At 42.3% G+C, this 27,854-nt stretch overlaps 2 protein-coding genes across 9 annotated transcripts in view; one reads left to right on the forward strand and one right to left on the reverse strand.

The window, feature by feature from the left end:
- CRB2 (crumbs cell polarity complex component 2) overlaps positions 1-18,298 on the forward strand; it is a 43,274-nt gene extending 24,976 nt beyond the window's left edge. The window contains exons 8-14 of the mRNA XM_062591321.1: positions 6,306-7,253; positions 8,081-8,637; positions 10,051-10,216; positions 11,048-11,915; positions 12,661-12,777; positions 13,491-13,617; positions 17,235-18,298. Coding sequence (XP_062447305.1) covers positions 6,306-7,253; positions 8,081-8,637; positions 10,051-10,216; positions 11,048-11,915; positions 12,661-12,777; positions 13,491-13,617; positions 17,235-17,462 — 3,011 coding nt within the window. The 3' untranslated portion in view covers positions 17,463-18,298. The remainder of the gene's footprint in view (positions 1-6,305; positions 7,254-8,080; positions 8,638-10,050; positions 10,217-11,047; positions 11,916-12,660; positions 12,778-13,490; positions 13,618-17,234) is intronic.
- Positions 18,299-24,359: 6,061 nt separating this feature from the next.
- Positions 24,360-27,854, reverse strand: part of DENND1A (DENN domain containing 1A) — a 220,941-nt gene continuing 217,446 nt past the window's right edge. For all 8 annotated transcript variants that reach the window (XM_062590924.1, XM_062590923.1, XM_062590925.1 and 5 more), the window contains one exon: positions 24,360-27,851. In XM_062590924.1, coding sequence (XP_062446908.1) covers positions 26,532-27,851 — 1,320 coding nt within the window. In that variant the 3' untranslated portion in view covers positions 24,360-26,531. The remainder of the gene's footprint in view (positions 27,852-27,854) is intronic.

Here is a 27,854-nt window from a genome sequence, read left to right on the forward strand (position 1 = left end):
TTTTGATTCTAAATGAATGCTCACCATATCCCTCCCACGTCAGATATCTGTGAAATGGTCTAGTATGTTTGGATTGAGTGAAGTGAAGAAAGTAAACTAGCTACAAGAGTTGCTGGAATGCTTTCTTTTAATATCTTAAAGTGAAACTGCTAATGCAGATTCTCAGCTCTGACTTGTGGGAGTTTTTGTTGACATTGATACTAATACTGGACTAGAGGCTTGGAGGAAAGCTGCTGGATGCAAAAACACTTCTTTGCAGAAAAAAAGAACCCTCTCCAGTACACTATGAGTATAGCCATATTTTCTTCCAAAATCAGATTCACAGAGAAAAGGGAGATTACAACAATTAATTTTAAGGAATTAAGCTATTTTTAAGGAGAGAGATCTTTCATTCTGAAGTCCCATATTTGAACTAGTGCTGTCAGCATAATGCAGGGCATTTCCTTGCTGCTCTGATAGATAGTTAACAGAGCACTAATTGAAAGCTGATGTGAAAATACTGGCAAACAGGGATTTTTATTGAGGACTTTTGGATTATGATTACCCTTCAGAGGGGAAAACTGGTGAGCTGCTGTTTTTTGGCATTTGGCAGCTTTATGGTTCTCCTCAATGCTTGTTGTCTCTTTATCAAAGAGACAATTTCTGTTCAGTTAGATTTCAGAGAAACAGGTCATGGTAGTTGAAACTTGAGACTTTTGTTTGTGACTGTTGCACTGTGGAAATGCTTGTGGACACCAATTTGCAGAATAGGGAGGAATGAGACTGTGAGGTCCTGGTCCCTGTTACATCAGCCTCGAGTGTACAGCGAGGCCAGTGCTGCCCTCTGCATTTGGAACTCTCCTTCTTCACAGTGGTGGAAATGCAGCTTTTTGTCTTAACCTATAATAAGAAAAATCCTGTTTTGGCCCTACTGCTTGTTAGCTTCAGTCATGGACCTTGATAGAGTCACCTGGGAGGTGGCAAGGGCAAGAGATTGCCCCTTGACTTTCCACTGTTGGAGCTAATGCTATGGGTATTGCAGGGCATTACTGTCTTGCACTGAGTGAGAATACACTGCGAATACACATTCTTCATGTCAGCACTGACAGGAGCCAGCTGGGGAGGTTTAGAGCAGGGCTGGATTAGATCTCACTGCAGCGCAGGTCTCTTTTATATTGGCTAGTTTCATCTCCAATCCCTTTTTGCCTGACTGGCATCAGGGAACGCTTGCACACATTCCTCTGTTTCAGTCCAGCCGTTTTGTTATTCCCCCTCGTTCTCCCCCATTTTTTCCCCATTACTGTCACAAATGTCCACAAGGAGTCGGCCATGAAACCTGTGCTGATTGGCGTGATCCTGAATGGAATTTTTCTACTAGCAGGTAATGAGATCTATGCAGTAATTGCAATGTGTCCTGAATGTTTGTGTGCCTGCACAGGGCAGGGAGCTGGTGGTGCGATTAGTGGTAGCTAGAGGCATGTGGAGAAGAACAAGAATTCAGCAGAAAGGAAGAATGTTTTTATTTTGAGGAGACCTAAAGTTTTGTTTTGGAAACCTTAGGGCCCAGGAATTTCTTTGTTGCTGCAAGGTGAATGCTGAGCAATCAGCGTGTCCCATATGCATCTTTGCTGCAATTCTGCCGTGCTTGAAAACTCTGGTCTGTTCTGTGCAGCGGTCACGTTTGGGGTGTTCTTCCAAGGCATGCGTCCTTATTTCATACTCAGGTGTACTTTGTAAGCACAGACATGTCTCAGGTTAGTTCTGTGAAACATTAGTTTTGCTTTTTATGGAACATTTTGGCGTTTTTCCATTTTCCTTTAGTGATTTAAAACTCCTTTATTGAAAAGCAGTTTTTGTTTTAGCTGGGAGGACAAACCCTGTGCTGGCCTATGCACTTCTCCACCTCCCTCCCCCAGTGCCTCCTTGAGTGCGCGGTGGGAGAGAGGTCAGAGCAGTGGGTTGCCATGGGAATGGCAGCAATGGTGCAAATATAATTGTGTCGGGTCTGTTTGTTGCTGCTAATTCTCTGTCTTTCTCGCTCTTCCCCTCTTTTTCTCCCTCCCCCTTTTTTTCTTTGGTAATAACAATAGAAACCCTAATTAGGATGCACCAGAGAAAGGTTGTTGGGAAGCCCCACTGAACTCACATGTTTCAAGAATTAATGGGAAGAGCCCGGGAATGTACCTCATGTTTCAAGCTTTTTTGGCATGGGACAGCTAAATTAGAATCTCTTTCTTTGTGTTGTGTTTTGTTTGTTTGTTTGACATACGTATCTGTTGAAGTATGATTCCTATAGTATGCATAATTAATCTTTGCTTATTAATAGCTGTCAGCAAATCATTACCTTCATTCAGGGAATAGTATATGGATTTTAATAAAACTTGCATCTATGGAATAAGACTGTTCTTACCACTTTGATAACACTTCAGAAGTACTTCTGTGAGTAGATCTATGTAACATGGCTGTAAGAGTCACCTTAGTAATTTCCGAATACTGGAGGCTGTTAAAGCTCAGCAAGTTCTTGACTGCCTGTTTGTGACCCAGCTCTAGCAGTTGCTGGGACTGTTAGCTCAAACAGTACTAAATTAACTGGAACATCTGAAAATAATTGTCTGCAGATAGCAACTTTTTCGATAACATTTGTCTGTTTTTCAGATAACTTCCACTGATTTGCATTTGTTAGTCTTTAACTAGATAAGAAACTCGTTAAACTTTTTAGTCACCTAATGATGTAGTGAGTTAGATTGGTAATGTTGCTTTTACTGTTGATAGTTCAAATATTAATAAAAATTTGAGCTAAAAGATATAGGGGGAGCAGAGAAGACTCTTAGTAACTTCTTACATAATATGGAGTCTCCTTTGTTAATTCCTGAAAAGGGATGCCTAAGAGTGAAACAAATTAGTTTTAGTCATCTTTTTAATACTTCATTTCCAATGGGTTTGCAAAGATACAACTGTCCATGTTTTGGGAAAGATTGGAATCATGGAAACAATCCAAGAAATGATCTGCATTTCTTCATGCGGTAATGGCCTAAAGCAAAGATCTTGTTATTTCTGGAGCAGGGAAAAGTTCTTTCATTTTGTTGGCATCCCCTTCTTCATTTATATTCCATCATTTTCTGTCAAAACCCAAAATTACAGACCCTGCTGCTGATCTGAAATTAGCATCTATGGTGCAATATGCAACAGAAATTTCTTTCCTATGTCTTATTTTGGTGTAACTGAAGAATTTGACGAAGTGGAGATTTTCAAATGAAAAGAACAAAAATCCTTGGTGGCAATAGGGGGGCAGCAGGAAGGACAGCTGGTTGATGAAGGGTATGGTGTGATCATCATAGGGTATATGAGTTAGTGGTGTTGCACTGGGGTAAGCAAGAGGTGACATTGGCTTCCAGGAAAAAATTGCTGTCAGCCAGATTTTTAGAGCTCTGGCACTGTCTCCTGTGCTTCCAGTATGTTTTCAAAAGTGCCCCAAACTTGACTCTGATGTAGTGCTGGCTTCTAGGAGGGCAAGAATACATCAGATGTAATTTTAGTAGGCCTTTTCCTTTTCCTGCTTTACCCCTGTGAAGGCTGGCTGTTTGCTGGCAGAAGCAGTGACAGTGATAAAGATGATGCTTCTGTTTCTGGTTCCTGTAGGAAGAGCTGTCCCTCTTTGTGCTGCAGAACATCTCCCTTTCCTCCGTGTAAACTGTGAGGTTAGACAGCAGTGTGTAAAGATCTGAAGTGTCAACTTATTCTTTTCACCTTTTTCAAACAAGTAATCTAGAAATCAAACCAGCTGTGTCCCAGGGGAGAGCTTGGTGTTTAATTAGGCACCAGCTTGGGGTTGTGCACTCCCCACAGGGACTAATTTGCCACCTGGTATGGAGCACTCACCCCACAGGTGTCAGCTGGGAGCCTGGGAAGCAGCGTAGGCAGGTGTCCTGCTGCCGTTCAGCGGCGAGAGCCTGCTGGCCAGAGGGGATGCTGGGCGGGTTGGGAGTGTGATACGGAAAAATGGGGCTCTTTTCTCCCAGCCAGCTGGGACCCTGCTTCCTCAGCACTCCTCTGTCTTCCCAGAAAGTCAAAAATTCACTGCATCTCTGCTTTTGTTTTCTGAACCATTGGTATCTGCTCCTCATTGCCCTGATAAATATGAACAGCCATTTCTGGTGAACAGGCATGATTTGTGCGCTTTTTATAGTGTAATCTCTGATTTCAAATGGGCAACATCTAAAGGATTTGCAACTATACTGAACCTAACTATATTCCCAAAGCCATTCAAAAGCCTCTCCTCTCAAATATGACTCCAGCTTGCCTCTGACAGTTTTGAGAACCCTCTAATCCACTGATAACTCAGAAAACCTGCGCCTGAGCCTCCACATAGCTCTACTGATTTTTCTTAATTCCAGCTGAAGTCTTCCCATCTTCTCCCAGACTAGGATTCTCCAGGCCCAGAGATGTCCATTATGCTCTAGTTATGCCAATACATTCCCTTCAGATATGGCCATAGCTTTGTGCTAATATCTTAATTCTGCCCTTGCTTCTTTCATTACTGCCTCTGTTTCTTCAACAGACAAGATCAGACCCCAGGTTCTGTATGCTGAACAAGCCCTGCACTGGTCATTGGAGAAAAAAGGCGGTGCTGAGGTAGTTTTAGCAATACTGAATCTGTCCATCAGCAAAGCTCTTCTTCAAGGCAGAAGTTAGTGGCTGAATTCAATACTTTTCCACAGATAACTACACATTTCTCTTCTGGTTTAAGAAAGTTGAGAGCTACAGCTACCTCCCAGAGGGATCTGAGATAATACCCACAGCACAGCACTAGCTTAGCTAAAAGAGCACAATTACCAGAGCTACGCATTTCTCCCTTAGTGATTCCCAGAGCAGCATACATGGTATGTCCCTACACTGACGGAAAAGGATGTTTTGGGGTGGAAGCTAGTGCTGGGTCCCCACCTCTCCGCAGAGGAAACACCGGTGACAACACGTAAGCACTTGCTCTGAAAAGAGTAAAGCAACTTGGTTAGACAGTGGAGCACTAGATGTTTGTGCAAGACTGACTGTGAGGCTTTGCTGGGACCCAAGGGGGTCCCTTGATCAGCATACAAATTCAAGAAGCCTCCTATCTTTGCTAAGTTTCTTATCACACTTCATCAAGTCCAGCTCCAGTACTGATAATGCAGCATCTCCCCTCAACTCTTTCCCTCAGGCAATTCTCTAATCTCATTGACATGCTCTTTCTGTTTAGTGGCCTTTCTTTACAAATGTCTTTTATATTTTGATTCCCCTCCTTTGTGTGAGGATTTCTTCTTTTTCTTTCTGCTGTCCCAGTTGTGCTTGCTAGCTAGGTTCTGTATGTAATGCTATTAGATTGGGATAATCCATGCTTGGCTTATCTGTGCAACTGTCTCTGAAGATTAGTGAAAACCAGTGTTATGAGCTAGATGAACAGTGAACTGATTCAGAAGGGCTCTTTCTTCTGTCAGTCTGGAAATGCTCAGGAAAATGACAGCAGATTTTCATTAACCAGATTGGAGTGTGATGTCTTGTAACTTACTTGAGCTCTGTTGGGATAAAAATGCCCCGGGGAGACAGACTAAGTGTGGTGCAATACTTCTTACCCAGTTCACTTCTGCAGGACTGCACGGAGCTGAAATCAGCTTAGTGTGAATATGGCAAAGTGCCTGTGGAGCATATGTGGTGTTTGTAGTTTGGTAATGAACGGAGCTTCATGAGTGTTTTAGAACTGGAAGGTTGTTTGAGTTGTTTTCCAGACTACAGAGTTTGGATTCTCTTAGTTGAGGCTTGCCAGTATCTTCTCTGCCTAATGTTCCAGTTTGATGCTGTCTGCAACAATGATGCCCAGAACATGCTCCAGTCAGATCTACAGTCTTAACCTGAATTTAAATGTACTGAATCTATGAACAAGTGAAATATAAAATCCTTGCCTGTGCTGATTTGTCTCTGTAATATCCTCTACTCCTCTACTTGCTCTCCTTGCATGCTGACTTCCCGAAGTGTTTGAGATTCTAGGAGGAGACAGCAGAGTCTCTCAAGTGATGCAGGTGGACTGGCCAAAGCTTTGTAAATAGCATTCTCTTTGCAGCAACTGGGAGGACAGCACAGAAGTATCTTTTTTTTGCTCTTGCATTAGTGGTAGGCCATTCTGTGGTGAGTGATGGGCTTTTCGCTGGCTGCTGTTGGACTTTTGCTGGTTCCCTGAAGACGATGGCTTAGAGAGTTGGCAGTGCTGGGGAGAGCAGTCTGCCTCGCAGGCTTGCTCTGGGGAAGGGAGCCACAGTCCCCTGCAGTGAGATCCCATTTCTAAATCTCTTTCGCAGGTGTGGAATGTGCTGTTAACATCAATGAGTGTGAGGAGGGTCCCTGCAAGAATGGAGCTGTTTGTGAGGATGGCATTGCTGACTATACCTGCCACTGTGCCCCTAGCCAGGATGGCATTATATGGGGAGGGAAGAACTGCTCTGTCAAGCTCACTGGGTGCCAGACGCATGACTGTCAAAATGAGGCCTTGTGCATCCCAACCTACCTAGCTGAGAGCCATGGCCACCTGTGCCAGTGCCAGCCTGGTTTCTATGATGCCACTTGCTCAACACCAACAACGTTTTCCTTTGCTTCCAGAGGGTATCTCCTCATTGAGCTGCCCATGAACAATCAAAGCAGGAGGGACGTAACAGGGGATCAGCTGGCCAGCGTGTCCCTCCGGTTCCGAACCACCTTGCCCAGCAACATCCTTTTTTACCGAGGCCATGAAGCTGAATATTTGTTCCTGGAGCTCTTTGATGGTGTTCTGCATGCAGGATTGAAGAGGGAGGATGCTGAGTACCTGTTACTCCTGGAGGGGCTGAGGGTTGACGATGGCCACTGGCATAAAGTTGAAGTTCTTCTGCAGTACACTGTGCAGCTAAAGCTCTGGCATGACTCTTGCGATGCAGGTGTCTGCCTGCAGAGCTCTCCTATCGGGTATGGCACTGCTTTGCTCCCACATGCCTTCCAGAACATATATGTTGGAGGTGCTCCTGATCCAATGGCCAGCAACACACACAGCCAGCAGGGCTTTGTCGGCTGCCTGGAGGACCTGCATGTAGATTTGGAAGCTGTGCTCCCGCTGGATCTCCCTGTGAACGAGTCATCCCTGGTGACACTGGGGTGTGACAGGACAGAGTGGTGCCTCTCCCAGCCTTGCTCTCATGGAGGGCTGTGCATGGACCTTTGGTCAACCTTCAGGTGTGACTGTTCTAGGCCATATGGAGGCCCAACTTGCTCATATGGTAAGTGCCAAGTGATTTACATCTGCTAATCAATGCTCCAAAGACATTAGATAAGTATTAATGCTAACTCTGGAAGTAATATTTTCTGCTTGACTGGATGAGAAAACTAAAGCAGAATCCTCTGTAAATAAAATTTTCCTTGATCTCCTTTCTGTCACCAGCTCCTGCAGGAACGGTTGTCATTTTTGTGGTGCAGACATTAGTCCTTGTTTAACCAGAGGCTCTGACCTCATCTTTGTATCTGATCTAAGTGATTACAGGAGGGCAGTGAAGCTGTTTCACTACAAAAAGCTGTTACTTGAGCTTCTGCCTAGAGGGTGAAAAGGAATGTGTTATAGATAAAATACAAAATGTTAAAGGAAGCTTTTTGACAATTCTGAGATAAAATTGTAGCTGTTTGCACTTTTGTGTTCCTGCAAGGCTTGTGTTAATATTGTTACTGGTTTTTTTTTTTCATTCCTTTGCCCTAAACATAGTAAGTAGAGAGTTGCTCTTCTGTTATGGGATTTACAAATTTTAAAAGAAACTTTGTAGTTTAAAATTCCCTGAATAAATCGGTTGGGTGGCAAGGGTTCTATTAGACCTGCTTTCTGCCTTCTGCTATTTGTGTGCTCTGAATTCTTGCCTTCCAAAGAAAGCAAGGTCATTCACCTGCTTCCTAATTTCCCAGACCTTTGTGAGGAGGGAGCATAATTACTCTGAAACATGTTGAAAATGTTGGGAAGAATGGTCATACCCTATTCATAAAGGGTTGCATCTTTGAATATCCCTGTGTCAGTTGCCTTCCCTTTGCTACGGAACTGATGTGCCTTTCTTTTCTCTTCCAGAGCGCCCAGCAGCAACATTTGGCCTGGAGAATTCCACCAGCTTTGCCTCTTTTACCCTTTCTGATAGCCTTGGTGAAAATTTCAACATCTCCTTTTTCATTCGTAGTCTGAAACCTAACGGTCTGCTATTGCAAATCATCAATGAAACTGACCCTTGCCTCACCATATACTTGAAGAATGGCAAGCTGAAGGTAGAGATGATGCCTGCAGATGCCGTGACTTTTCCAGAGAATGTAATTGATGGGAGAAGACATTTGGTAGCTCTGTCCTTCCAAGGCGGAGTTGTTCATGTCCACCAGTCAGATAGATATGTGGAGCTAGGACAGCTCATAGCTAGCCCTCTTTTAGCTGGCTATGAAGTGTATATTGGTGGACATCCTAACCCAAACAGCACTAATAAGTGGGGAGGCTATTTTAAAGGCTGTTTGCAAGACATCCAGCTGAACACCCATGAAGTGCAGTTCTTTCAGGCTGAGAACTACAGTCTGCCACAGGAACTGAATAGAGCTCAAAACGCTAATCTTGTGAATGGTTGCATCTCTGATGACACCTGTAAGGTAGGAAGTCTCTCATTTCTCTCTGTATGTGTGTAGTTATTACAGGTCTGTGATTTTAGGGCAGTTTGATGCTGGTATCAGAAAGATAAGTGACAAGTGACTGTCTTCCTGAGGACTTTGATAGTGACTGTACTTTGTGTGTTTTTCAGGGGCTTTGCAACTTGTTTCATCTGTTTCTCACCTTTCCTTTTGTGCCTTTTGATTTTGTTTTCATTTCTACCTGTGAAATGCTGAAGTTGCTTTAGCTGACTGTAATTAAGCAATGTTTGCGCAGTGTGTTTGAGGGGATTGTAATATAGGTTTTAAGGATTACAGTTATGGTGTAGTGTGTTCTAATATCAGCAAATGTCAAATGCTTCAATCAAGTGAGGTTGAACCTGCAGGGATTGGTGCCTTTTCTTTTAGTTTCTAATAATTTAGAATTACCTTTAGCTTATGATGGGTTTTCTCAGTTGCATGTAATTAATCAGCAAAAGTCTGAGAGGCTCCTTAGTATGTAGATGGCCAGTATTTCCTTGCTCTCTGTTTTTATTTATTTATTTTTCTTTCTGCTAAGATGCAGGCAGAAAGGAAGAGGCTGTTACAGGAGGGAAATCAAGAAAGGAGATCTACAGAACATCTTTTGCCTGTAGTCATAGGCTTCATTCCCATTATGTAACTCTTGCCTCTCTTTACCCATTTATTTCACAATATAACTTTTCAAATCTGAGATCTACAGGTTGTTCTAAGGACATAAGCATGGAAAAATTGTCTCTGATCTGTATTGAGTTAGGTAACTGTTTGCTTTGATTTGAACACACACAAATAAACAGAACCATAAAGCTTATTCAAAGAATAGCAAGGTCTGGTAGATGCTTCACACCAGAGGCCATAACAACAAAAGCAACAACAGCAAGCAAGGACATGTTTCCCTTTCCCTCATCAAGTAGCTAAATAGGAACCATCAGTAGCATAGTACTGCCTGGTGACTTGACTCAACAAAAACACTTTCACAGTGGAACTTAAAAGACTAGCATGTCAAAACTGTGCTCTCTGTATTTGTGTACATCTGACTATGCAGATTTTGCAACAGGCCGACAGTCAGCATGTTCAGACCATTAGCGGCAAGGGTGGGATGCTGTCTGAAGCACAAGGTCCTTGCAGATATCTTGCCAGCTCTTCTTTTCCAGCTTGATGGAGCTACCTGAGAGTTTCTGTTTATCAGCAGTGCACATGGGGAAAGGCAAGGTCTCAGGAGTTGCTTGTACAGAGACCCTTTTGCTTCCTCCACTGCTATTGATTCGCTATTTTAATTGCACTTTTTCTGATTCAAACACTACTTGTAATAATCTTTGTCACATTTCCTCTAACCAAATTCTCTTAGATCCAAATGTGAATTATGCTGCTCCTAAATTCAGCTATCCTGTTTTTCAGTCTGAACCATGCCAGAATGGTGGCAGATGCATCGTCACTTGGAATGACTTTCGTTGCAGCTGTCCAGCAAATTTCACTGGGAAATTTTGTGAAGAGAGAGTCTGGTGTGAAAGTGACCCATGTCCTGAAGCTACCACCTGTATTGATGTTCTAGCAGGATATGTGTGTAAGTGCTTTTCTCCTGCTTAGCATTTATTGTCTTTAGGCAGGCAGTATTCCTAGTTCATACTATTGCAGTAAATACAAACATATATAAAGCCATTAATGCCTAGATGCATACTCTTGCAGGCAGCATGCGTTTTATGGATTTACCACCAGATTGTAATAGAGCAAAGATGGTACTTAGAGATGTTTTTTTTTCTGTTACTTTGACTTGATCAGGGAGGGGCCTGTCCATTTTCATCGAATGATTACCTATCTTATTATCACTGCAATACAAAGACCATCCTGTTCTCTGCAATGTTCAGCCATTTCTAGAGTCTCGGGTTATTTCACCAAGTAGGACTAACACAATTAAATATTGTAAATGTGTCAATTTTTACCTATTATAGAACCACGGGAAATGAAGAAAACTGGTTAGATAATGATGACCTAATGTGGAGGGAATATTTTCTAGTGGCTGGAAAGTATGCTGGAATTCAGGATGTTAGGATGTTCCCTGCTCTGCCACTAGCCTTTTCAGTGGTCTTGAATAAATTATGTTCCTAACTTATGCTGTAGCTTTTTTGGCAATAAAATGGGGATAATTGCATTTTTGTGCAATGCTTTGAGACTGATGAATAAAAATTGCTACACAGGAGTTGGATATTACTATTAGAGGTGCAAGTGTAAACAGGAAGAGCTTTAATAAGGCCAGCAGCTAGGCCTTTAATCCTGCTCACACAAAGCTTCCATGATTCCTAAGCGAGGGAACCTGCCAGGAGTTTGCCATTGGTCTGTCTCAAACAGGACACTGACTGTCTTTCAAATCCCTTACGCTCTACCCCTTTATTTATAGGTCTGGCTAATGCAACATTTAATAGCTATGCTGCCATTGAATTTACCACCAATACATCAGTGACTAGAACTCTGAGCAGCCTCCACCTGGATTTCAGAACCAGGGATGAAGATGCTATTTTGCTTCGGGCTGTGGAAGAAGTGGACTCCCTCCAGATAGCCATAAAGAACTCCTCCCTGCTTATTGATATCAAAAGTGGGAATAGCATCGAAGGGGTCAGCTTCCTGAGCCAGATGTCTGTCACGGACGGTGCCTGGCACACGGTCTCCATGTCTATGGAAGAGCCATCTGCACTTTCTTCCAGATGGCTAGTTTGTTTGGATGGGTCTGTTAATACGACTCTGCAGGGAAATGCTGGGAACTTGGACTTCTTAAAAAACAACGCGCCAGTTGTTCTAGCTGAAAATTTCACTGGCTGCCTAGGACAAGTGAAGATAGGGGGGATCTACCTGCCATTCACTGCCCATCTCCCATACCCTCAACCAGAACAGTTCCAGCAATCCAGCAGAAGGACCATCCAGCTAGGCTGCGCTGGGGCTGATGTCTGTGCTTCTAGCCCTTGCCTCAATGCTGGCACCTGCGAGGATTTGTTCAATTCCTTCAGCTGTGCCTGCAGTGCCGGCTGGCAGGGGCTGCTGTGCGAGTCTAACATAGATGACTGCCAGTCAAGCCCGTGTGTTCATGGGGACTGTGTGGATGCAGTGGCAGATTTTCAGTGTGAATGTTTCCGGGGATACATTGGGAAGAAATGTGACATCAACGTGGATGACTGTGTGCGGCACCAGTGCCTGAATGGAGCTACCTGCATTGATGGGGTTTATGGCTACTCCTGCAAGTGTCCAGCTCAGTATTCAGGACCTCGCTGCGAGTAGGTGCCTTGCTTGGTTTGATGCAGGGGTCAGAGCATCCCCTAGATAATTTGGATTTTTACTTGGGGATGCTTTGGGATTTTTTTTCCCTTGCTCTACAATGCTTGGCCAGTCATACTGTGCCCTGCAGGGGTCAGGTGTGAGGAATGTCCTGGAGTGACAGAAATGGTCCCAGTGAGGAAGAATTCTGGGCAGAGTACAAACAGTGCTGAGAATGGCATTTTTGATGCTACTGTGATGCTAGGTTTGTAGAGGTTACCTGTATCAGGGGTTCCTAACTATGGTATTTTTTCCACTAGTGGTACACAGCCAACTTTTAAGTGATACTCAGCCTACAAGAGAGCAGAGAGCTGCTGTTGTAGGCAGTTACCTAGTACTCGCATTACTTTTTTTTTGGTACCTTAGGTGCGCTACAGATAGCATCCTACAGTATACTGTATCTGCTTATATTTTCATCAGCAAGAGTAGTGAGCTCTGTGAGAAAAATCATTGTACTGATACAGCTCCTGCATATTCTAATATGCATAACTGTATAAACTGCTCTCCAGGCATACCAAAAGTAATTCTCTGGAGGATTTGTTAGACTACTTTCTCGAGCTGTGTTGAACTCTTCCCTAGAAATAGCCATGACTGTGCTCATGAACCTTGCCACCCGAGTCTGCGCTGTATCGGAGTACATCTTAAAAATGATTGCTACTAGTGTTGCATAAGATAGCTTTAAAGGCTGTCTCTTGTTTTTCTCAGATGGCCATTCCCACCTGAACAATGTGGTAAGAACTTCACCTGTCTGAACGGTGGCAAATGCATCAGTGAGACCTGGGGAGCCAACTGCACTTGCAAGCCAGGTTTCACTGGAAGGAAGTAAGTGCTTTTTTTCCTGATGCCTGCAAAGGAACTAGTGCTAAAATCCTTACATCATTGGGATAACTGACCAGGTTCAAATAGTTCATCCTGCTATATGTCCTTTGCCATTCAAATGACTATTCCAAAACTGTAAATTAGATGTTATTGTTAGAAGAGGCAGGCTTGAAAATGATATTTCTGGCATTGCTGATTTTCATAGCATAGACTGCTTCCAAGTATTTCTTAATTTTAAATATCTTTATTTTGTAATTCTGAGTTAAATAGCTAGAAAATGTGGTGGAATCAGTTCAGGAGAAGCAGTGGTAGTGATGACTGTGTAGAGACAGGACAGCTTGAAACAAACACTAGGATACAGAGAATGATTAAAATCACACTCATCATTTTGCGACTGCAAAAGCATGTTTACATTTATTCATTTTCTGATTCTAATTTCTTAACAGCCTTGTACCTCATGGGAATTTATTAACTGAGCTAGAGAGCCATACTAGCTTCCATCATTTAGAAATGACAGAAGGAGGATTTTTATGAATGGCTAAAACTTCCATGTTGTTGGACCCTGGAAGAAAGCACCTGAAAAAGATACAACAGAAATTTTTAAAATAAATGCAGCTTTTGTAGGCTGTATGATCCACGCAAACTGGTTTGTGCACTATGGCACAAGAACATGTATCAGAAATTTAATTTAATTCTTCTACTCTTTTCCTTTCCAGTTGTCAAATTAACATAAATGAGTGTGATCCAAACCCTTGTCAGAATGGAGGTACGTGTCAAGACTCTGTGAACAAATACGAGTGTGTGTGCAGTGCCAGCTACACAGGAGAGCGCTGCGACGTTAACGTAAGCACCTCCTTCCCTTTGCTCTTGGAAGCTTCTGTCTGTTCTTCCAAATTGTGAGTTGTAAGAAACAGAAGTAGCCTCAGAAGAATCCTTGGGTATGAGGCTATTAGTGAAACTGCCCACGTAATGCATAGTCGCCTGTATGTCTCAAAGTAAAGCGCACCAGGAAGCACAGGTAGGAAATCAGCTGTTACCAAGGAAATTCAAAATGTGAAAGTTTGTTTTTTTCCTTCTTTTTTTGGCAGTGCTGATGCATGTTAGTCTCCAGCATATAAATAAATGTGGCAATTGCTTTTCAGTGTCTGGCATGGGTTGCCATATGGGTTTCAGGGTTTTACATAAGATTTTCTTTAGACTGTACAGCTCTTGAGAATAAACTACTACTGCAGTTGGACCTACAGAAAGGAGATATTATTTGTATCTGCCTTATGCCCATAGAGAAAAGGAAAAAGAGAATTGTAATTACATCCTTTTTCATAACCATGACAGTGAAGACAAATTGTATCCAAAATCCCAAAGGGTTGTATGGTAGTAGATTTAGTGTTTGTGGCGTGCTAAGGCTGCTTTCACTTTCACAGTGTAAATAAGGAGATAGGTAAGAATACGCAAAAATATAAGGAAGGGGAACCAAACAATTGGCATTGAGTTACACCTTCTCTCATCTATGTTAAATATGAAATGGCTGGGTAATATGAAACACACAAATTCCAGAAAAAGCAAAGTCTGGAGCCAGTTGAGTTATCCAGTTATTGGATTACAGGATGTGAGAGAGTTGTGAAGGATATAGGACAAGGAGATAATCATTAATAAAGTGTGTCAAAAATGAGGCTTTCAGTGGTGAAAGGGCTAAAAACCTATTCTAATTCTCCTACCTTCTGCCCCATTCACTGACTTGAACTGCCTTCCACAGTTTTTGGAGAATACAGTTTAATTTGGTATTTTATTTTGGATGAGATAGTTTAAAGCAGCTTCCTTCCCCAAAGATCATCTGGGTAGAAATGGATGTGTTTGGAGAAAGGAAGTTAGATAAAGTCAAGCTAAACGCTAATCAAGTAAAAAACAGAGTGCTTTTGTCTACTGACTGTGCTTCTGACCCTGAAGGGCCTGTTGGATAGGCAGGCTTTATGATGCTTTTCCTTTTCTGCATGAGCAAAGCATTGGTATTTGAGATTGAAATTCTTCCTCTCTGACAACTGTTAAATCATACACTTGCTTCTTCTCTGTAAAGCCATTGCATGGACAGGTAGCTTGTCTGGTAACCTGGGAATGTACTAACCCATACTGCATGGAAAATGCTGTGCACCAAGGTGGGGTTTCCTGCTGTTGCTGTTACTAAGAATTATATAATGCATGTGCCACAAGGTCACTCCTGACACTTCCAGTTTGCATGCATAAACTCCATCAGGTACATCTCTTCTGTCCGGGACATTTGCAGATTCCTTGTATTCATGTTCATCCTCCCCATTACTTGTTGCAGAGATGTCTGTCTTTCCTTTAAAAGTGACAGTGCTTGTGGTGGTAGTGGTGGTTGGGAAAAGGAGAGAGTATGGACAACTAGTGAGTTTGCTGTTAATGATCGGTGTAGAAAAAAGGTACGTTAGTTGCAGGCTCTCTCTTTCTCCCTCCCACCACCAGTAGCAAGTAAGGAGCATGTAAAAGGCAGTAAGGTAGCTGCCAGGAAACTGCTGTAGCATTGGTACTGTGCGACTAATCTGCATGCTGTGCAAAACTAGAACTAACGCCTAGCACATCTGTAAAAGGATAAGCATAATCCAACAACAAATAATCAAATTGAAATGCAGTCATTTGAAAATGGTAGGACTTCCAAGTACTCTGTCCTCCCGGGAATACCCTTACTCAGTGTTCGAGAGCCTTGGCAGAGTTTTTCTTCAACAGAGCTTGCTGTCCTACGTTGCTTTGTGGCAGTGGCCCAGACTGTGTAGAGCATTAAAAGCTTTAAATAATATAGCTTGATTTCTTTTGTTTTTCATCTGTAAGGTGGCAGATACTATTTTTAACAATAAGAAATATTTCTTATTCTTAGGCTTATCAGGTCATTTTAAAGCTTTCTTTAATGAGACAAATTCCAAAATGTTTGTATTCTTTGTTGTTGCATTCCTCATCATCCTTAATTCCACCAGGGTCAAGAGAATATTTGTATGGCTACGTTTCTTTCCTCAGTCCTCAGGCTTTACCTTTGCCATCTCCCATCAATACATCAATCTTCTTAACAATCTCCCCTCCCTGCTACAAGTTGTCTTAATGTCAATACCAAGTAAAAAGTCTTACAGAATGGACTTGAAAGTGTATGCCTTTGCAAGTCATGAGTTTTGAATTACAGGTTCAGTGGATTTCATACGTACCATTCACTAAATTATTTTAAATCTGTTGTCCTAGTATTTTGTAAAGTTTCTGTAAGGTAGCTATGCGAATTCTTGCTTTCATGTACTATATTCCTTCTTCTGGCTTTGAAGTATGTTAAATATTAAGCTTGAAAACATCTGTTTTTAGTGAAACTTACTATACTTGCATGTCCCAAATACAGTTCTTCAAGGAAGCTGTGAAACACAGGTTTGCATATAACCGTGTTGCAAGGGAAGGTCTAATAGCTATATAAATTCTCTACCTTGCTATCAGTTTAATCATTAAACTACTTATATATATATATAAAATGTTTTTAAACCATCCCTCTGCTCAGGGAAGTTTTCCAGGGTTACTGAGAATTCATGTTACTCTGGATTTCTGTTATTGCTTTAAGAACTTTTTTTGCAGAGATGATTAGATCTTTTCTAATGATAACTACTAGCTTATATTTCAGTCTGCTATTTGTAAGGAGTTGTCTTAAGAAAAGATTCCTACCTGATGTTGATTGCACTAGCATTTGAATCTTAAGGTGTTGTCCTGCTGTGAAAAACCTTATGCAAGGAGGAAAATGCAGAGTGTGTGAGATTATTTGGACTGTTGAATTCATCTAACAATGTCTGAAGCATTGATCAGACTGTTAACTATGGCTCTTTCTAATTGTAACGAACTGCTGTATAGTTTCCTTAGCAAGTGATGTGCAAGGGACTGTTTGTAGCAATTTTCTAGCTCTAGGATTAGTCCCATAAATTGTCTGCATTTAGGTTTCTCATCTCTATACCAATCAGCTAACTAGCTTAATAAATCTCTTTTCTTCCTCATGGTTATTCTGTCCTTGTGCCCTGCATGAATTATTGTAATGTCATAACTGTTCCATCAGTAAATCTCTGTATATAACTCTGTCCTATTGAGATTAACTAGCACTAACTTCAGCACTGGCAGAGCTGAAGAATGTCACTGATGAGTGTCGCTAGTTTTGAATTACAAAGGAAAATGCAGAACTTGCTGTTGGCTGTTCTTTGCATTAAAAAATACAGTTTGCCTAGAGATTAAAGAATTAACATTCTCTGTGCAGGTGCCCTCAAATTCTATATTTATTCCTTGCTCCTTCTTTTCCCTTCAGGTGAAAATCTTCTGCCCCCCCCCCTTTTTTTTCTTCTTCCTCCCCCTTCTCTAGTCTGACCATTCGAGGCTCTTCAACTTAAGTCTGTGTAACTACTGGGGTTTCACTGTTTCTCCATTAATTTCTTTTACAGAAGGGGACTCCAGGTGCTTTCTTCCCCTCCCCACTAATTGAAGTAGCTGTCCCTGTAGCCTGTGGCTCTTTACTGCTACTCAGTATTGGTCTCATATTCATGATTCTCACTGCAAGGAAGAGGCGCCAATCAGAGGGAACCTACAGTCCAAGTCAGCAAGAAGTGGCAGGAGCTCGGTTGGAGATGGACAGTGTTTTAAAGGTGCCACCTGAAGAGCGGTTAATATAGGCACTACCATGGCAAGGAGATGCACCTGCAAGGTCTGCTTTGACCTTGATCTTTTTTCCAGCACTTGCAGCAGCAGATCCATTCTATCATCTCAGTTTCCTTGAGGCATGGTGATGAAGACATGGACTTAAAAGTGCATGGCAGACTGGTTAGACTATGGCTGTTCCAGCTGGTTGCATTTAATTGAGTCAATTGCACAGCACTGGCTCAAAGTGAGCCTTTTTACTCCCCTCTCGCCCTCCCTGGGGGCAGCTTAGTACTTTAACCTCAACGAAGCTGTTGAGGTGCATTTGCTTTGAAATTCCTCTGGCTCCATTCCACCTTTCATGCCACAATGATACATTTAAAGACTGCTTTAGAAGGCAAGGTTAAATTAGGCACTAATTTGCAGATGAAGATCTATGTATACTTTTAAGGAGAGATGTACAGAGCATATTTGTGAGTGGTTGTATATACTGTTTTTTTTTTTTTTTTTTGTTTCCCCTCAACAATTCAAATTGACTCAAAGCTTTTTCAGCTCAGGAGTATGAAGTTTTCAAATCTCATTTCACAAAGTCTTCAACAGCAACAGCAGCTGTGAACTCCTGCCTCGTGATAGACAGTGTTACAAGGAACTGTCAGGAACTACTGAAATCGCTGTACGAAGCCAGGTTTTATGACGTGATCTCTGTTTTGGATCGATCGTTAGACATTCCCATGGGTACCGCGCAGCAAACGTGCAGGCAGAACGTTGTGGGTTCGTGGGCAGGTGGCTGGAGAGCTCTACAGCGCCCATTGCCAAATACTGAACTTGCAGACTAACAGGCTGGGGCTGGGGGGAGGTGAGCAGGAGAACAGCCCCCCCCCCCCCCCCCCCAGGCCTCTGCTGCATCCCTTGACTGTCCTGGGACACGGACTGTGGTGGCTCAGCAGTGAAGGGGGGGGCAGACGTGTCTAGCATTGCTGCCATCGCTTTGACAGTGACTGTGCAGCTTAGGGAGCAGCACAGGGGACTGGGGTGAGGGACTGGCACTGTTTCGTATGTGACGTGCAGCACTGTCCACGTGGCCGCTCTGAGTAACACCCTGTTCTACCGCAGCAGCCAGTGTGGGCGCATCTTAGCAACTCCTCCGTTGTGGGCGCAGTCGGGGCTGCAGGGGCTGCCCTTCTCCTTGCAGCTGTTGCGGCCATTGCGATTGCCATGAAGCGACGGAGAGCAACTCAGGGAACATACAGCCCAAGCCGGCAAGAGAAAGAGGGGGCGCGAGTGGAAATGTGGAACGTCATCAAGATGCCACCAACAGAGCGGCTGATATAAGACCGGGAGGCACGTGACAGGTGCAGTGTCAGCCCGTAGCACTCACCGAGTTTTGTCTGATGTCTTGGGTGTGTTTTTAGGCTAGCTCTGTATTGCTTTAAGCTACTCCATAGGCTGCAGGCAACTGTTTGCTGTTACTTGGCAGTAAGATTCAACTACTTGAACAAGCCTGTTTGTTTGGTTGTGTTATTGCAGCTCTGCTCTTAAAAGCCTTGTATAAAATTGGTCTGCCAGCAAGAGCAGTACAAAATGTGGGGGCAGGGGATAGTTCTGCTGGGTTTAGTGGAGGCCAGAAAGAAAGATGTGGTGGCTGTGGCAGCACAGGTAGATACACAAAACTGCTAAAAGAGCAAATAATGATACTGTAGTGTCATCAGTAAGAGAGAGAGAGAGTAGGGACCATAGATGCAACATCCTCCCTTACTGAATATGTGTTCCTCAGTCTGCTGAGGGCTTGTATCTCAATAACTGTCACTGCCATGCAGTCAGCAGGAAGAGCACCATGCAGGTAAGGCCTCATTAATAGAGAAAATACTTGTATTTATTATTAAGAAATGACACGGCCAGTTCAAAAAAAAGTGCCCATGATGGAGAGAAGGTGCCTCCTCTGCAAAGCTTGGGCAAGTGGCAAGTGACTGATTGATAGATGACATTTCTCAGAGCTACTGATGGCCTTCCATGAGCTAGACCAGCGCTCACGTTCCATTCTCAGAAAGTATCACAATACTAGTGTTAGACACTACTAAATCTTTTCCTAAGACTAAACCATAGGACTCTATAAAGTGCCTTTCTGAGACTGAATTACCAGTTACAGTATTAAATTTCTTGAAAGAAATTTAGAGAGCAAGTATTAAATTTCTTGAAAGGAGACTGTTTATATGTAGAAAAACTGATCACTTTTTATTTGATCAGGCTTTACAAGAAGGATGATGTGAGCAGGCTGGATATATATATATTTATGTACACACACACACCCATATACACATGTCTCTATATATAGACACACACACATATATGTATGTATATATGTGTGTGTGTGTATATATATGTGTGTGTATATATATATATATATATATATGTATATAATTTTTTTTCTTCCATCTGTTTATAGCTATAGTATGTGCCATCCACACAGAGCAGCGTCTGGAGGGCAGGGGTTGGCACTAAGTAGAATGACTGCAGAACAGACCTTAATTAGCAATTTAATGTTTGAACATCAAGTGATACTTGCTTGTAGGAAGAAGCAGGTATTTCAAGACCTGTACTTCTCTGGCTGGATTACATCATGTTTGGGCTATTCACTACAGAAGAGTGGAATGCACTTAAGTTAACTAATGATGTATTGAATTTTAACATGAAATTGAGTTTTCTCTGGTGAAACAGCATTTATTTTCCACTTTCCTCTAAAAAGGATGTTTATTGTGTAACTCTATTCCTCCTTTGTTAGTGTTCCAGCTGATGTGTATGATGCCTTTTCTTTCTTTAGCATAATGTAGCAGAGACTGGGGAAACAACTGTGAGCAAGCAGATCAAATAAGGTCTAAAATGCTTAACATTTCATGATAATTACTACAAGCAATACAATTACTACAAGTATCAATGAGAAATATTTTAGAAAACAGTGTCTGTTTTTATGTCCAAAGTACTGTTAATAAAGAGGGTGTGAAGAATATGTCTTCTGCTTTCATCTAACTGTTTATGTAAGGTGAAGAATGGAAAATATGGAAAATGAAACAAACCAAAATATTAGACGGTAAGGCAATGAGTATTTTCTGTGTAGTATCACTGCCCCTCTAATATGAAGTAACAGTTGACAGAACAAGTGGTGGTCACACCCTGATGTGGTTTGGACATAACATTGAAGAAGAAAGAAATGCCCTAATTTCAGTTTGGTGAGCTTGCTATCACTTTTATTTATTAGTAATAATAGTGCTGTTACTTATGCTTAACATGAAAAACTTGCTCTGTTTATTTTCCACATACTGTTTGGAAAGGTACCCTCAGACTAGGGACAGTTACACTGCCCAGTCCTCAGCCTGCCAGGGAGCGAGTTAGACTGCAGCTGGAAGAGGAGGCAGGTAGGGTTTTGTCCAGCAGCGTCTGGGCAGCTTATGGCTGGGGTTATCTCCTGGTGAGGCGACTCATGGACCCCACGGTATCATCAGTGGGCTTGTCCCTGAGCCCCTGTATCCTGCTGGGGTCCTACTATGTAGCCTTTGCTTAAATGCAGAGTTAGGTGTGTTTTTGTTCATCCCATAGTAATGTAAAATAAAACTACAGCAAGCTTAGAATATAGTTCAGCTTTCCCAAAATCCAGACCTGATTAACAGATGTTTCCAGGAGAGGCTTAACTTTCACATTTTAGCTCCACTCCATTTTTATGGCTAAATTGTAGAAAAATGAAGGTAGCAACAGGATCAAAATGAACTAGTATTATTCCAGCCTGTGTTATTTTGAAAAGAAAAATGGAATTTTGTTATAGGATCTGACTATTGCTAAGCTTTACTGAGAAGCAACAAGAAGCTACAGAAACCAATAACAGTAGGTAAAGACACCTGAAAAACAGCCTTGAGGCAAATCGGAAGCAGCGTTGTCTGCACTGGCTGCTGTTCCTAGGTAGACAGCAGGAAGACTGCTGCTCCGTGGCTTTACAGGACTAGCAGAGCAGATCATTTTCCTTTAAGCACCCAAAGCCAGTACTAGCAAAAGCATTAAAATACTTTGTCAGTGTCTTGAGCATTTCTGCAATATAATTTATGAAAGTGTTTTTTTCAATAATGAACTTAACTTTCTTTTGATATTTAATTTTTGAATATATTTTTTCACAAAACTGGATTTGCTGTAGATAATGATCATGATCCTGAATTTTTTGTAATTGTAAATTTTATAATTTGTAAAAATTAGAATGACCCTCAAAGACATCTACAATTAAAAAAAGTTAAAAATATACCTACTTATCTTGACTTGTGATTTTTTTTTTTGCTAAATATTAATTTGATTTCTAGATGGCAGATTTTAGTCTGTAGAACACAATTTGCACAGCACCTCAATGCTACTTTTGCACTTAAAATTTTGTTAACCCTCTGATTATTTTATTTTTATCGCACACCAGAGTCACTTATGACCCATGAATTTCAAAGGAAATTCACATTTAAAGACTTTAGAATACAGAGCATTTCCTGTATAAATAAATTTCATAGGTACCTCCTACATCAGAGTTAACCTAACCCCATCTTCTGCCATCCCCCTCGGCCAGGCAGGAGGCAGCAGCCTGGGGAGCGGCCGGACGCTTACACTGTGCCTGCCGCTGGGTAAGCGCGTGCCTCGCGGGCGGGCCCGACTCGGATGTGCTGTGCAAGCAGCGGCCAAGGGGCCAGAAGACAGGAGAAAATCCAGTTTATGTTCCTAAGAAATCTTTCTGGAGAATTGCACTAAGTTTTTGGCAATAATTGAACAAATTTTCACAGTAAATTTGTACACCAAACAAGTGAGACGTGAGCTCTGCCTATGGGCAATACCCTCTCACCAGTTTTAGGTTCCTAGTAAAAGAATGGAGATTTATACAGAATAGCTACTCTGCAAAACTCCATAACTCAATTCAAGCAATTAATTTTACAGTACTACAGGGAAAAAAAAAAAATCACAAGCTCACTTTTGCTTTACGATGCTGCTCCATCCATCCACTCAAAAATACGGGTCCAGCATTGTACGCGACCTGCGCTCGGCAGCAAGGGACCCCGACAGTGCCGCCATCCTAGCTGGCCGGATTTGTCTCCTGCGTACTCAGGACCTTTTGCAGGATTGAAAGGACAGCGTGTGAACCTGAGCACTTCTCATCTTCACTGTTTACATATATACAACACAGGACTTTTTAAATACTCAAAGCTGTTAACCACTGACAGTTAAAGGCAAAGAAAAGTAAAGATTTCCAAACCTGGCCGTTTGAAGAAGCTGCAGCTAACAGACTTCTTGGTCAATACTAACCAATTTAATCTGCTGGTTCTGGAACAGTCACTTTGCTCATAAAGCCTCTATGGTAAGTGTATGAGGAGCAAAAGGCATTAAACGCCCCCGTACAAATAGACCAGAAGAAATCCCACAGTGCAAATGGACACCGCTTAGGAAGCACTCAGCTAGCATCTCCTTACCTGCGCTTTGGAAGACAGTACATACAACACTTACTTACTTATTTAACAAAGGCAGGAACTGCACACACATCCTTCTTCTGGCTGTCACTGAGTCAGTGGTGTCTCATAGTTGGTTAAGGGGATATTAATTTCCCCTAATGTATCAGTCATTTGTTACTGACAGCCTCTAACCACCTTCTAAGGAGAAAGAAAACACGGCAGATGCTTGATTTTGTTTTTTGGTTTTGCACACAGAAAAAGGAAGCAAAGAACCCTAAGCAGCTCTGACCATTCTGTGCATGCTAAGGGAGGAAGAAAAAAAAAAAAAAATCCCTAGTATGTATAGAGAAATCACACACTTAGGACAATTAATGTGTGTATATAAAACACTGAGCCAAAGGGGCTAGCAACAAAATTTTCCGATGTCTTTTGCAAGCAAAAATACTAAGAGCCACTAAAAAGTATTCAGCAGTAGCATGATCCAGAGGGGCAAGCCTCAGGCTGTATGAACAGCCAATCATCTGTTAAAAATAATAATAAATTATAATATTTATAATTTGTAATAATAAAAAAAAAAAGACGGTTGAAAACGGTTTAAAGTGAAGTAAAGATGTCATTCTGATAAGAGGAAAGCAGTCTTATATAAAGCTAGCTGCTACAGCTTGCATGCAGTGGATTGGAAAGCAGGCATAACCAGCAGAAAGAGATCACTTTTCCTTTACAAATTACAGTAATAAAAATTATAATAATTCTTGGATAGTTTTCTCTATGACAGATTAAAAAAAAAAAATGTACCTGATTGACAGCTTCCACTTCCAGTGCCCAAAATGTTTGTAACAAAGTCACCGATGAAAAAAATACCAGGCAAAAAAAAAATGAGAGGAACATTTCTCATACTAGTTTAGTACAAAACTCAACTCAAAAATACTTTAAGTCAGGAAAAGAAACATTTCACATGGGAGCTTGCTCTTCCAGGCAAGTACACTTTGTTTACACGTGCCACGACTAAGAATGAATCATATCAAGAAACCCTGAGTTTAAATAAGACAACTAAATAAATACTGCCCTGGGGACAGACTGATTCCTTTATGATGAGACACACGCAGACCAGTCTCCTGCTTGCAAACTCAATCCAAGAACTCAGGGAAGAGCCAAACTGCCGCCGCGCGCTCCTGCGGCTCACAGGTGCGCCCAACCGCTAAAATAGAGTGGCAGGCAATTGGTACCATTCATGGTATGTGTTAACACCTTTCGTGGCTCACACTTGACTGAGGAAAAAAACAACACCCCCCCCGCCCCCCAAAAAAACCACACACCCATAGTGTTTTGGGGGTTCTTGGGGGGGGGGTGGTCTTAAAAAAAAAAACAAAACTCACCTGCATAAAGTACTCTGCTTTGGAGTTACACTGTTCAGTATGGGCAGAGTAAAACAATAAAGCGAGAGACAGAAAATGATTTGCAATGATACAGATGTACCTGAGCATTTTCCTATTTAATTAAGCATGTGTACTAGGACTTGTCAGTATATAGTCAGTGTACAACCTTAAAAAAAAAAAAAAATGTGAAATTCAAATGATAAGTCATATGCAGCACTTTCTGGTGCTTATACAGCTCCACCGTAATTGAGAAATTCTTATGATCTGGCTCATAGCAAAGAGAACTGAAATTCCAGACTGATCTTAAAATTTCTACATAACGTTAACATTCTGAACAGCATAAAATAAAATGGTGCTATTGTATTAGACTTACTTTAGATACTTTACTATGCAATACCAAAACCATCTGTCTTCCAACACAAAAAGAAAATACAAATCCAACTGAATGGCTTGTAAGAACAATAGTACTTACTTACTTACAGAAATATAGTTATTCTAATACAATACTATGGTCTTTCCCAAACTGTTGGCATTTAAGATATTATTTTTTTCTTTTGTATTGCACAGACTCAAACAACGCATAGACAGCCATTTTCATATATTAGAGTAAGAAAATCTCCAATGTTATGTGAATAAAATAGATAAATTGAAAATAATTCAGATAAAGCTTTACAAGAATTTCCCATGTGTCCAAAATGATTTCTTTTACTTTATCAAAGGCTTAATGGTGATGTGATTACCTCTTTTGGAGTAACATGTTTTAAATCAGATTGTGCCAAATACAAAACAAAACAAAAAAAAAAAGCACCACTTAAGTAAGTAACACAAAAAATGATCACTGTATAGGTTTTAAGAGATGCTAAGATTAAGATGAAACTACTTAAGAATACTATTGCCACAGATAAATGTTTTAGAAAATCAGCATGAACGTACCCTTCAACCTTTCCACTGCTTTTTGCACTTCTTGACCTCAGAGTCCATTCCATGGTCCAGTTAAAATCTTGTGGCACCAGCAAAAAGTTCTCATCAAAAGCAGGATAAAGCTTGTGGGTTTTCAGAGGGGCCGGAGAGCCTTTCAGCTCAGCAGGAAAACCCGGATGCTGCAGGGGAGCAATGGGCACGTCTGAAGGGCGGGAGGGACAGACAGCTACCACGTAGTCGTGGTCCAGCGTGACACCGCTCAGTCCGCATCACCCAGGAGTCTCATTTCCCTCTGCACAGACCACGCGCTGCAGCCGTCATCGACCTGCGCTCAGTGTACTGGCACTTAACACATACACTGGGAACTTCTATATTCCAATTTTTCTCTGCTTTTTTTTGTTTTTAATAGTCAAATAAGATAGATAGTTACATCTCATTCATGTACTGCCAGCTATAACATCTATATATAATAACATACGCTTACATAAGGACTAGGATGGACTCTATTTTTTGATGTCTTTACCCCGTCCCCCCCAAAAAAAAGAAAGAAAGAAAAAGTAATTGCTGGTGTTTCCAGTTTCTCGACAGAGACCCAGGACCAAACACTGAACAGCAGGATGCTCTGCTCTGTTCTGTGGTTTTGCTGCAATGAGGAATGATGCTAATTCTGCACCAGAGAGATCCCTACGACCTCCCAGGTTGGTGTACTGGGGAGGGAAATTTTTAAAAAGCTACTACAAAAGCTCATACAATTGCATAACTCAAATGAATGTCTATATTTTTAGGACAGGACAAACTCAATTTAAGCCTTGTGGATTAATTCAGCACAGCCCACAAGGCTTGGTCTGTTCGCTGCACTTGACATGTGAAAGCAAAACACTAAGTGATACGTCTAAGGCAGGAATAACTGAACTGAACGTCATTCACACAGGCAGGAAGAAAACACTAGTACAACGCACCATGTCGTGCTCCCGGCCGTGCTAAGGACTGAAAATACAAGGGAAGGAGCCATTTCTGCCTCAGTAGTATTGTCTGAAAAGCTGTGCATGGAAAACCAAACCCCAACCACCTTCATGCTTTGGTCAGTGCAGGAGTCATGGGGGCAGTTTCAGTGGTGGAGCGTGAGGAGTGAGAAAACAGCCACAGGGACCAGGACAGTGCAGGGACTCCCAACAAATAAATGCACTCTGGGCAAAAACCACTGTGAATCGCAGCATGGCAATGGTCCTGCAGCCATCTTGGCTAAGCCCTCCGTAAAAGACATACTTGGTTTTATGCTGGCGCAAAACACAAAATAAAACAAAAGCTCTGTCAATCCCAAAGGCACATCAGAAGGCCATTGGGAGTCTTACTCAAAGGTTTCCCATCGCTTTCTGAGCTGTTCCACCTTACCTGTTGTGGATGATACCTCTTGCTTTGTCTTTTTTAACAACTCTTCAAATGGATCTTTTGTGTCCTCAGATTTTGAGGGTATTAACACTGACTCTAAGCCCTTAGCTGGTCTGGAAGGGATCAAAGGAGGTTCATTAGACAGCAGAGCTAATGGTTGGCTGGTATCTATCTTTGAACTAGACTGTCCCACCTGCAATGTTCTGGTTTTAGAAGGACCACTTAAACATGCTGGCTGGAGAGAACTTGTTGGAGAAAGGCTGTGGCTCTGCAGCAGTAATGAGCTAGCTGGTGGCACAGCTGCAGCCTGGCTAAACAAGTTGGGCATGGACAGTGTTGAAATGTTTGGCTGAGGTCTTTGTGGTTGATAGAAACCAGAACTGGGTGCTATAAAGCTAGAGCTATAAGCATGACCTAAAGAGGGGGTGAAAGAGCCCCTTGGAGGTCTAACCAGAGAGACTGAGAGGGCTCCTGGCACTGTTTGTGTAAATGGATTAGGAGATGGCTGTAGAAAAGGTGGTGCTGGGGAAGGATAGCCGAGTGGCTGGACAAATGGTGCAGCTGGAGGAGGCACAAAGTCACTTGCCACTGAGGCAAAGCCTGCTGCGGCTGGCGGAGTGGCTGAGCTTTGCAGATTGTGGGGGCCTTGCTGCGGGCTAGTGCTTTGCCAGCTGGCTGTTTTTAATGGATCCAGCAGGCTAAGAAGGTAGTCGCTTTCATTGCCTGCATTATCTGTCTTCACCTTGACAGGCTGGAGCATCTCAGCAGTGCTAGTAGCACTGGACAAAAGCTGGGATGGATGAGAGGTATAACTTATAGACTGCTGGATTTCAAGGTCTCGGGACACACTACCAAGTCCAAAGGGCTCTGGGATAAGATCTGAAACCAAAGGGCTATGTCCTGTAGCATGAGTGGTGAGAATTTCTGTTGACCCAGCTGGAGTCTGATGCTTGGATGCCCGGGGTGCTGGTGGTGGTGGGACTATACCCAGTTCGGGAGTCTTTCTTCCCTGTGGCCGAGGAATAGTGATGTTCCCTTGAGGGGCAGGGCTTGATTCATCCTTTTCTGCAGGAGCCAGCATACCATCTCTGCTACGGGGTCTCCTTGTGATTGGCGGCATGTTACCAAGTGCAGTCAAGGGCCTTTCTGGCGAGCTTTGGGAATACTTGGTAGAAATAGCCATATCATCATGACCCATGCTCCACAGCTTGTTGTAGGGGTGAGAGAGCTTCATGGCTGGCACAATCCTGTTCCTCTCAGACACACCAAGATCCATTCTCTG

This window comes from Rhea pennata, chromosome 18 (genome assembly GCF_028389875.1).
Source record: "Rhea pennata isolate bPtePen1 chromosome 18, bPtePen1.pri, whole genome shotgun sequence".
Taxonomy (NCBI): domain Eukaryota; kingdom Metazoa; phylum Chordata; class Aves; order Rheiformes; family Rheidae; genus Rhea; species Rhea pennata.